This window comes from Eubalaena glacialis, chromosome 2 (genome assembly GCF_028564815.1).
Source record: "Eubalaena glacialis isolate mEubGla1 chromosome 2, mEubGla1.1.hap2.+ XY, whole genome shotgun sequence".
Lineage (NCBI taxonomy): Eukaryota > Metazoa > Chordata > Mammalia > Artiodactyla > Balaenidae > Eubalaena > Eubalaena glacialis.
The window spans coordinates 79052774-79065143 of record NC_083717.1 but is presented as its reverse complement, the minus strand read 5'-3'; the positions used below and the strand labels follow the sequence as shown (position 1 = coordinate 79065143).

The following is a 12370-nucleotide window of genomic DNA, read 5'->3' as shown; positions in this document are numbered from 1 at the left end:
GTCGCAGTACGTATCAGTAATGCATACATTTTTATGGCTGCATAATATACAATTGTATAGATATTAACATATTTTGTTTATCCATTCACAAGCTGATGGGCATTTGGGTTGTTTCCACTTATCTGGCTATCATGATTAATGCTGCTATGAACATTTGTGTAAAAGTTTTTGTGTGGACATAGATTTTCAATTATCTTGGTCATATGCTTAGGAATGTAACTGCTGTGTAATATAGTAACTTTTTTTTTTTTTTTTTTTTGGCTATGTTCTTCATCGCGGTGCGTGGGCCTCTCACTATCGCGGCCTCCCACTATCGCGGCCTCCCTTGTTGCGGAGCACAGGCTCCAGACACGCAGGCTCAGTAGCCGTGGCTCACGGGCCCAGCTGCTCCGCGGCACGGCACGTGGGATCCTCCCAGACCAGGGCTCGAACCCGTGTCCCCTGCACCGGCAGGCAGACTCTCAACCACTGCGCCACCAGGGAAGCCCCTATGCTTAACTTTTTGAGGAACTACCAAACAGTTCTGCACAGCCACTACACCATTTTACATTTCCAGCAGCAATGTACAAGGGTTCCAACACTTATTTTCCTTTTTTTTTTTCCTCCAATTGCAGCAGTCCTTGTGGGTCTGAAGTGGTATCTCACTGTGGTTTTGATTTGCATCTCTCTAATGACTAATGATGTTGAGCATCATTTTTTGTGCTTATTGCTCACTTGCATATCTTCTTTGGGGAAACGGCTATTGAAATCCTTTGCTCATTAAAAATTTTTTTTTCTTTTTACTGATGAGTTGTACATGTAATGTTCTTTAAGTAACAAAATTATATAAATGGAGAACATATTAGTGATTGCTAGAGTTAGGGATGAGGTAGGGACGGACAAGAAAGAGAAGGGTATGCTTATAAAAGGACAAAATGTGGGATCCTTGTGATCATGGAACTCTTCTGGATCTTGGCTATGGTATTATATATACAAAGCTACACGTTATAAATTGTACAGAACTAAACACACACACACACACAAGTAAAACTGGGGAAATCTGAACAAGACTGGTGGATTGCATCATTGTTGATATCTTGTTTGTGATATTGTACTATACTTTTGCAAGATGTACCATTGGGAGAAATTGGGTACAGGATATATAGGAACTTTATGTATTTTTCTTACAACTTCATATGAATCTATAATTATCTCAATAAAAATTTCAATGAACAAAAAGCAACAGCAAGTACTGGTGTGGACACAAAGCCATTGGAATTCTTATACATTACTTGAGGAAATGCAAAGTAGTGCAGTAACTCTGGAAAATGATTTGGCAGTTTCTTATAAAATGAAACTTACACATACCATATGACCCAACCATCCTACTATCAGATATCTATCCCAGAGAAATGAAAATTTATGTTCATACAAAAGTTTGTATTCAGTTTTATTCACATTTGCCCAAAACTGGAAACAACTCAAATTTACTTCATACTGTGAATGGATAAACAAACTGTGGTACATCCATATAACAGAATACTACTATACCATTCAGCAATTAAAATGAATGATTCATGCAACAACACAAAATCTTAAATTTGTTTTGCTAAGTGAAAGAAGTCAGACCCAAAAGGTGACATATTACATAATTCCATTTATATGATACTATAGAAAAGATAAACCTATTGGACAAAAAAGAAATCAATGGTTTCCAGGGATTGGGGGGTGGTGTGAGTGGTTGACTATAAAGGGGAAGCATGAGGGGACTTTTGGTGTGATGGACTGCTTTGTATGACATTGTGATGGTGGAAACAGTAACCTATGCATTTGCCAAAATCCATAGAACTGTACATAACAAAGAATGAATTTTATAATATGCAAATTTAAAATGAAATCAACTAGTACATCCATACTATGTACTACTACTTAATAATAAAAAGGAATCAACTGTTGACACATCCAACAACATGGATGAATCTCAAGAGCCTTATGTGGACTGAAAAAAGCCTATTCTAAAGGTTACAGACAAAAAAAAAAAAGGTTCTGAAGAACCTAGGGGCAGGACAGGAATAAAGACGCAGATGTAGAGAAGGTACTTGAGGACACGGGGAGGGGGAAGGGTAAGCTGGGGCGAAGTGAGAGAGTAGCATGGACATATATACACTACCAAATGTAAAATAGCTAGCTAGTGGGAAGCAGCCACATAGCACAGGGTGATCAGCTCAGTGCTTTGTGACCACCTAGAGGGGTGGGATAGGGAGGGTGGGAGGGAGACGCAAGAGAGGGAGATATGGGGATATATGTATATGTATAGCTGATTCACTTTGTTATAAAGCAGAAACTAACACACCATTGTAAAGCAATTGTAAAGCAATTATACTCCAATAAAGATGTTTAAAAAAATAAATAAATAAAGGTTATAGATGTATGATTCCACATATGTATGGAATCACATGCAGGACTGTTTATATAACATCCTCTTTTAAAAATAAGATTCTTGAAATAACAAAATTATAGAGATGGAGAACAAATTAGTGATTGCCAGGCATAGTGGGGTTTGAAGAGAGTGTGTGACAATAATGGGGTAGCATGAAAGAGGTCTTGGTGGTGATGGAATAGTTCTGTATCTTGAATGAGGTGGTGGTTGCATAAACCTACACATGTAATAAAATGACATAGAAATATATACGCATAACATAGCAATGTCATTTTACAGGGTGGATATCATATTACAGTTGTGTAAGATGTAACCATTGGGAGAAACTGCCCAAGGGCACAGTGGACCTCTCTGCACTATCTTTGCACCTTCCCAAGGATATGTAATTATTTCAACATTAAAAAAAAAAAAGAAATCAATCAGATGTGGGGAGGACAATGGAATGCAGACTATAACAAATTACCTGTATTAAAAATCAATCACAAAAAAACCAACCAAACAAAAATCAATCAAATAACCACAATGGAGGAGATAGGTAGGAGTGGACATAAGTAACTTTGGAAAAAAGTTTGACTAGATATTGCAAGGCTAAAGACACAAAGAACTGTACCCAAGTCTGTATTGTAGTAAGTAAATTTGTGGTTCACAAGGGTGCAGGTTAGCAATTCTGAAACTATTTGTATTCTAGGGTTGAAAGAATAAATAAATATATTGTAGATAATGAGAGCCAGCTTTCTTTTTGTTGGGAGAATGCAATTACAAATAAGGAAAGGGGAAAGACTAAAATGACCCCTGTGGTGGCAGATTGGAGTCAGCAGTACCAACTCAGGCTCATGGTTTTTTTTATTAATAAATACATGCAGATAGACACACAAATGTAAACACAGATGTGTGTGTACGGTTATTTTCTAGTTTGTTTTCTAGTTCTTTCCACCTAGAGGGAGTAGAGCAGTAAAACCCCAGTAATAATGAACACGTCTATCATTCAGACCTTGGTTTCTAAATACCATTTTCCAATAAAAGGAACCAAGTCTTCTTAGAGAACTGGTTGATTCCAAGGCAAGGGAAGAATAAGCTGAGCCTGGAACATCTTGTGGTGCCAGAAAGTAAGTAAATTGCATGTGTAGAGAGGGTCACGTGGCAGGGAATGTCAGCAACCTCCGGGAGATGAAAACTTCAGGCTTACAACTACAAGAACATGAACTCTGCTGACAACTTAAACAGGCAGAGAAGAGGCCCCAAGATCCAGATGAGAATGCATCCCAGGCAACACCTTGATTTCAGCCTTGTGAGACCAAGCAGACAATCCAGCTACACCATGCCTGGACTTCTGACCTACAGAAATTGTGAGGTAATAAATGGATATTGTTTTAAGCCACTAAGTTTGTGGAAGTTTGTTACACAGCAACAGAAAACTAATATAACAAATGAACTATAGTCTTCAAAACTGTCAAGGTCATGAAAGACAGAAAAAAAGGGAGGAACTCACAGAATGGAGGAGACTTAGAGGAGACTAAGGACACCTGACAACTAAATGCAATTTGTGATACTGGAACAACAACAACAACAAAAAGTTGTTAGTGGAAAAACTGATGAAATCTGAATAAATCTCACAGTTTAGTTAATAGTATTGTGGTAAGGCTAATTTCTTCATTTTGATAATTGTTCTATGACTATGTTAGACGGTAACATAAAGGGAAGTCAGCTCAAGGGTATTATTTTTGCAACTATTCTGTAAAACTAAACTTATCTCAAAAAGTTAAAAATATGCATATGTCCAAGTTCTATCTGCTGAAAAGACCTGGAACCAATATAATAAGCATATCTAACACCCAAGAGCAATAAGCATATCTAAACCCAAAATTGTCTCTAAATATTATTTCCACTAAATGATAATAGAACTTCTTGGTACAATGGCCAATTCCAGGTATGAAGCAAGAAATTTATAAGATGAACCTTGTATTAGGGTTTTCCAGAGAAACAGAAACAATATAATAAGGAATCAGCTCAAGCAATTATGGAAGCAGGCAAGTCCCAAGATCTGCAGGGTGAGTTGGAAAGTTGGAGACAGAAGCCAGCCAACAGTTTAGTTCCAGTCTAAGGTCAAAGGCCTGAGAGCCACTGGTGTAGTTCCTGTCTGAAGGCTGGCAGGCTTGAGACTCAGTAAGAGCTGTTTCAGTTCAAAATCTGCTTTACTCAGTCTATTAATTTAAATGTTAATCTCATCCAAAAACACCCAAAATAATGGCTGACCAAATATCTGGGCACCCCATGGCCCAGTCAAGCTGACACGTAAAATTAACCATCCCTAGCCTGTAACACTGTATTCTGACAAAAAGCAAGGAAGCTACCACAAATTAAGGGAGTCCTGTCAAAAGAACACAGAAGCAATAAAAGGGCATCCATTGGCCAAATGTAGGACAATCTGAGCATGAAAAAGAATAATAAATACAATTAATTCAAGTATATAAAGGCCCATGACTCCAAAAAAAATAAAAAGATAAAAAGTCCAAAGCTCAAGAAAACAACATTTTAAAAAGCAACATAGGCATACACCAATGGAAGTGACTAGGGCACCAATTCTTACTCTGAAAATTATTTCTCTCCCTTTCCAGCAAAAACTATATCTCAGGGTACCAAATTACGCTAGTTGATGAGGGAAAGTTCTTTACAGAGGAATTGCAGCTAATTAAATGTGAAAGGAACAACAAAATTAGAAAATCAGTGTTTTGCAACCCCTAATAATGAAAAAGATTCATTGGTGAAACCAAAGATTAATGTTTGATGGGGATCTTTACAATGGACGAACCAGGCTGTCTCATTAAACCCACTAATCAACATTAGCATCAACATCAGCACCAGTATGTGCCTGCTGGTGGGATAAAATATCGAGGATAGCATTGCCATGGAGTCACTGCCAAAAGAGTTGTACCTAAATCTAATCATGCCCTTAGGGCTAACTTTAATTCAGAGGAAATATAAGAGATAGGGGAACAAAGTAAAGGAACCACTGAGGAAGCAAATAGATAAATTCAGAAAGTGGGATACCCTATTAAACAACTGGCCTAGCTTCTTTAACAAGTTAAAAACATGAAGTAAAAAAAAAAAAAAAGCACAGGGAAGGGTTGTTTTAGATTAAAAGGGACCTGACATAACCAAATACACTGGATAAACCTTGTTTGGATCTGATTAAAACAAACCAACTGTAAAAGCAGTCTTCTGACACAATCACAGAAATTTGATTATGGAATGGTATTAAATGATACCTTGAATTTATTTATTGATAATTCTATCAGGTAAGATAATGGCATTATGCTGCTGCTATATAAAAATAAATCCATATTTTGTAAGATGTATACTGAAGTATACCAGAGAGAGTTGATATGATATCTGGGATTTTCTTTAAAATTAAAGAAAAAATAAGAATAAAAAGAATAGGCAAAAAAATCTAATCCCCAAGGATCTTCTTGCTCAGGGTTAAAAAGTCATGTCTAAGCTTCTGGAATTTGAAACTCAGAAGGATGAATACCACTTTTAAAACTTGGTTTTGCCATTCCCCAAAATATCTTACAAAATGTTGAACATATAGCACACACTCAAAAAACACTGAAATATCAGGACATCTTTTTCACATTTATGAGAACTCATTTCGTTTCTTGTTGGTTTCCCTTTTTCTACCTCCCTCATCCCTTAAAATATGCACTGAAAAACTGTCTCCACACTTTAGTAGTTACATACCTACATATTATACCTGAATTTTTCAAGGCAGTATTTCAAAAATCAAAAATACCAAGTAAATTCATAGCTAATAAATAAGTGTTCATTTTCTACCACTTAATGTACATGTTTAATCTCAATAAATTCAAAAAAGGTATTCTTAAATTTTTGTCTTTAGAATTTTAGGGAAAGCAACAGAATTACACTTATGTGAACAAAACTGTGGAAGTTAGTAATTATGGATTTCATATTTATGAAAAAAAAAACCTGAGTGCTTACTCTTCCAGGCACTATTCTAAGGGCTTTGCCTGTATTTACTGATTAATTACTAAAACAATCCCATGAAGTAGGTACTATTATTCTTCTCACTTTCTAGATAGGGCAGAGAAAGTAAAAGAAAACTACCCAAGGTTCCACAGCTAACATATAGTAGTACTAGGACTCAAAGATACACAGTCCAGCTCCAAAACACCAGCTCTTTACCACTGCACTGGGCTGACTCACTGGGAGGCATCCTTTGCCTGATGCTTAGTCTCTCTATTCAATTCCAGTTGGCTTTCATTGTTTCCAAAGAGAAAATGAAGGAAAAAAATGATGTAAAAATGAATAGTAAAACTTACCTTTTGAATGGCCTCTTCCATATCCAACTCAAATTGTTCATTCCGTAATAATCTGAGGAACCTTTTGCGCTCAGCCCGGTCATCATTCTCATTCTGCACCATTTGGTCCCTGATTTGATTCTGTAGCCTTTGTAGTGCCTCGACATGCAATTTTTTGCAATAGTTTACATCTACTAATTTCTGATGCCTTTCACTAAAGCTCAGAGTTCTCCTTTTGGAAGCCTAAAATGAGGGGGGGGAAAAAAAGCATACTTTGGTGTTCCAGGATCTAATTTTTTAAAATATATTGATGTAGCCCCCAGAAACAAATGAAATGAAGATAGCTAACAGTAAAAAATGAAAGGCTTTTGGCTTCCTTCCTAAATTCAGAGAAATATATCATAATAAAAAAGCAAATGTGGTAGGTAAATACATGATATATCAATGAAGCAGGTACTATTAGTGTTCCCCATCTTATATATGAGGCATGAAAAGTTAAAGCAACTTGACCCAAGTTTCCTCAGCTAATAAACAGCCATACCAGAATTCAAAGACGTGCAGCTGAGCTCTATAGACCCAGCTCTTTACCACTATGCAGGGAATTCCTCCTCATTCCAACTTCTACCCCTTCCCCCTTGGCTGTAAAGTGAGGTTCAAAAGCTGGTCATGTCAACCTGGAAGAAATGGACAAATTCTTAGAAAAGCACAACCTTCCGAGACTGAACCAAGAAGAAATAGAAAATATAAACAGACCAATCACAAGCACTGAAATTGAGACTGTGATTAAAAATCTTCCAACAAACAAAAGCCCAGGACCGGATGGCATCACAGGTGAATTCTATTAAACATTTAAAGAATAGCCAACACCTGTCCTTCTCAAACTCTTCCAAAATATAGCAGAGGGAGGAACACTCCCAAACTCATTCTAGGAGGCCACCATCACCCTGATACCAAAACCACACAAAGATGTCACAAAAAAAGAAAACTACAGGCCAATATCACTGATGAACATAGGTGCAAAAATCCTCAACAAAATACTAGCAAACAGAATCCAACAGCACTTTAAAAGGATCATACACCATGATCAAGTGGTGTTTATCCCAGGAATGCAAGAATTCTTCAATATACGCAAATCAATCAATGTGATAAACCATATTAACAAATTGAAGGAGGAAAACCATATGGTAATCTCAAAAGATGCAGAAAAATCTTTCGACAAAATTCAACACCCATTTATCATAAAAACCCTCCAGAAAGTAGGCATAGAGGGAACTTACCTCAACATAATAAAGGCCATATATGACAAACCCATAGCCAACATCATTCTCAATGGTGAAAAACTGAAAACATTTCCACTAAGATCAGGAACAGGACAAGGTTGCCCACTCTCACTGCTATTATTCAACATAGTTTTGGAAGTTTTAGCCACAGCAATCAGAGAAGAAACAGAAATAAAAGGAATCCAAATCAGAAAAGAAGTAAAACTGTCACTGTTTGCAGATGACATGATACTATACATAGAGAATCCTAAAGATGCCACCAGAAAACTACTAGAGCTAATCAATCAATTTGGTAAAGGAGCAGGATACAAAATTAATGCACAGAAATCTCTTGCATTCCTATACACTAATGATGAAAAATCTGAAAGAGAAATTAAGGAAACACTCCCATTTACCACTGCAACAAAAAGAATAAAATACCTAGGAATAAACCTACCTAAGGAGACAAAAGACCTGTATGCAGCAAACTATAAGACACTGATGAAAGAAATTAAAGATGATACAAACAGATGGAGAGATATACCATGTTCTTGGATTGGAAGAATCAATAATGTGAAAATGACTATATTATCCACAGCAATCTATAGATTCAATGCAATCCCCATCAAATTACCAATGGCATTTTTTACAGAACTAGAACAAAAAGTCTTAAAATTTGTTTGGAGACACAAAAGACCCCGAATAGCCAAAGCAATCTTGAGAAAGAAAAACGGAGCTGGAGGAATCAGACTCCCTGACTTCAGACTATACCACGAAGCTACAGTAATCAAGACAATATGATACTGGCACAAAAACAGAAATATAGATCAATGGAACAGGATAGAAAGCCCAGAGATAAACCCACGCACCTATGGTCAACTAATCTATGAAAAAGGAGGCAAGGATATACAATGGAGAAAAGACAGTCTTCAATAAGTGGTGCTGGGAAAACTGGACAGCTACATGTAAAAGGATGAAATTAGAACGCTCCCTAACACTATACACAAAAACAAACTCAAAATGGATTAAAGACCTAAATGTAAGACCGGACACTATAAAATTCTTAGAGGAAAACATAGGAAGAACACTCTTTGACATAAATCACAGCAAGATCTTTTTTGACTCACCTACTAGAGTAATGGAAATAAAAACAAAAATAAATGGGACCTAATGAAACTTAAAAGCTTTTGCAGAGCAAAGGAAACCATAAACAAGACCAAAAGACAACCCTCAGAATGGGAGAAATTGTTTGCAAAAGAATCAACGGACAAAGCATTAATCTCCAAAATATATAAACAGCTCATGCAGCTCAATATTTAAAAAACAAACAACCCAATCCAAAAATGGGCAGAAGACCTAAATAGACATTTCTCCAAAGAAGATATACAGATTGCCAACAAACACATGAAAGGACGCTCAACATCACTAATCATTAGAGAAATGCAAATCAAAACTACAATGAGGTATCACCTCACACCAGTCAGAACGGCCATCATCAAAAAATCTACAAACAATAAATGCTGGAGAGGGTGTGGAGAAAAGGGAACCCTCTTGCACTGTTGGTGGGAATGTAAATTGATACAGCCACTATGGAGAACAATATGGAGGTTCCTTAAAAAACTAAAAACAGAACTACCATACGACCCAGCAATCCCACTACTGGGCATATACCCTGAGAAAACCATAATTCAAAAAGAGTTCATGTACCACAATGTTCATAGCAGCTCTATTTACAATAGCCAGGATATGGAAGCAACCTAAGTGTCCATCGACAGATGAATGGATAAAGAAGATGTGGCACGCATATACAACTGAATATTACTCTGCCATTAAAAGAAATGAAATTAAGTTATTTGTAGTGAGGTGGATGAACCTAGAGTCTGTCATACAGAGTGAAGTAAGTCAGAAAGAGAAAAACAAATACCATATGCTAACACATATATATGGAATCTTAAAAAAAAAAAAAAGGTTCTGAAGAACCTAGGGGCAGGACAGGAATAAAGATGCAGACGTAGAGAATGGACTTGAGGACACGGGGAGTGGGAAGGGTAAGATGGGACGAAGTGAGAGAGTGGCATGGACTTATATACACTACCAAATGTAAAATAGATAGCTAGTGGGAAGCAGCTGCATAGCACAGGGAGATCAGCTCGGTGCTTTCTGACCACCTGGAGGGGGGGGGATAGGGAGGGTGGGAGGGAGATGCAAGAGGGAGGGGATATGGGGATATATGTATACATATAGCTGATTCACTTTGTTATACAGCAGAAACTAACACAACACTGTAAAGCGATTATACTCCAATAAAGATGTTTTTAAAAAAGGTCACGTTTTTCTAATATACATTTAATAGGTCAACCCGCTGCTATTTATTCATTCGCTCTCTCCTGGACCTTCATTTCCACTCATTTGTTCAGCGGTTCTTAAACATTTCCCAAATTTCCAGATGTGTGGGAAGCAAGATTTTTACCGGGCGGATTTAATATACTGTGGAGAAATGCGAAAAAAGGCTGGAAGCCACCAGGAGCGTCCCTTAAATAATAGCACCTGAGGTCTCTGAAAGCAAATACGAGTTTCCCACTTTATTCTCAGATTGGGCACTTCAAATCCTTTTTTAGAAGCAGGCTGGCTCTAAACTAGAATTAAATCAATAGACAACCAACTAGTTTTGAGACCCCCCGACAGGCTCACCATCTCGGCCGACGAAACTCCCCCTCTCCCGCTCTGGCGGCCACCAACTCAAGCGGTAAACCAAGACGCCAGCAGAGCTCTCCGGTTTCGATATGGTCTCCCGGCAACTGCCGCCGCAGCGCGCCAGCCACTCGCGAAGACCGCCGCCTCCCATTGGGCGCAGCCCTATCCAATGAGCGCTGAGCTTCTTGGGAGGCGTGGCAGGGCGGCTACTTCCGTAAGTTTTTTGTTTTTGTTTTTGTTTTTCCATAAATTTTAAGGAGACGGGGTGGGGGGGGGGGGGAGTCCAAATGTGTCCTGAGGCAAGCCCTTTGCAGTCTGTTAGGAGCCAAGATTTCCCTCAAGCAACTATCTGTCGGTTTGGTGGAGTTGGGAGCCAAGTTGAGGTGTGGAAACTGTTTACAGAGAAATATGGCAAACTCCTGTCTAAGACATGAGGCCAAAGTCACTTTCCGTGCACAGAACATACTGCAGCCTCAACGCAGGTTCTGCAGGGTTGATGACGGCATTCGTCCTCGGCAGTGGGAGGCACGGTCACGGTCTCCCTTGCTGAGTAACTGTGCACTGTGGGGGACCCACAGAAGCTGTTGGTAAATTGGGGGAATAAAATATATGGGCCACGTGGATCTTATTCTATGTAATACAAGGTCCAGGTACCAATGAGAGAGAGGACAGATGATGGCAGGATTTTGGTTAGGTTTATTATATTGGCAAGTTACACACTGAAGTCCATTTTAAGTGGAAGAACTTAAGAACAGGAATGGGTCAGAGAAATTAGTCAAATATATTGATTTTAGAGATGACATATTTAGAGAAATCTTGTCCAAACTGAAAAAAAAAATTTTTTAAGGTAGTTAGCATGTGAACTTGGCTTAGTTTGGGCCAATTTGAAGTTCATCTTGTGTAGCCATATGTCTGCTTAAAGATTAATTAAAAATAGAACTTATGGTTTCAGCTCCAAAATATAAAAAACTTGGAAGTTATCACTTCCTTCCTTACTACCAGATAAAGCTGGATAAACTCGAAACCAATGACTCTTCTTGCATTCATCATAAAACTGAGGTCACAGGGCAACCCATCACCCTGAAATGTGGGGAGAGGTAAATCCAGAGATTCACAGTCAAGACCTCCTTACATGGAGCAACAGCCCCTGAAGCCATGAATTAGGAATAATTAAATGGTAGTTTTGATGGATTGCTGGAGACTGAGTATGGACTAGAATCAGTGAAACTAGTGGGGACTGCCGTGTTAGGGAGGCCTCCACACTGCTCTGGGCTTTGTCTCCAGGAATCTCACCAGGTTCTCGCAATGAAGAACCGAAAAAGATCTCCCATGGTCCTGGCAGGAGGCTGAGAAGAAGAATCATTGTGAAATATGTCCAGAGCCTTCTCCACAATAAAGGCCTACTTTACAGAGGAAAAGATTTTACCAGAGCCTTATTCTACCTGGTGCAAGGACATTTCTCTGCCTCCAGCCTTCCTGTCTCACTTAAGTGGACAAAGGGGATCTAAGGAATATTCGTGAAGGTCACAGCCCAGGGACACAGCTCTACCAAAAGACTTAACCATAAAACCATAAAATGCTTCCCCTTTCCCACACTTTATCACCACACCAACAATACTCCAGTGTAATAACAGTTGATTACAGCTGGAAGTCCTTCTAAACACACACTCTAACAAGGAATT

At 38.3% G+C, this 12370-nt stretch overlaps 1 protein-coding gene across 1 annotated transcript in view; it reads right to left on the bottom strand.

Annotated features, from left to right (window-relative positions):
• Positions 1-10774, bottom strand: part of MNS1 (meiosis specific nuclear structural 1) — a 60812-nt gene extending 50038 nt beyond the window's left edge. Inside the window, exons 1-2 of the mRNA XM_061182083.1 lie at positions 10686-10774; positions 6757-6978 (exon numbers count right to left, since the gene is read on the bottom strand). Of these exons, the coding sequence (XP_061038066.1) occupies positions 6757-6978; positions 10686-10688 (225 nt within the window). The 5' untranslated portion in view covers positions 10689-10774. The remainder of the gene's footprint in view (positions 1-6756; positions 6979-10685) is intronic.
• Positions 10775-12370: the final 1596 nt, after the last annotated feature.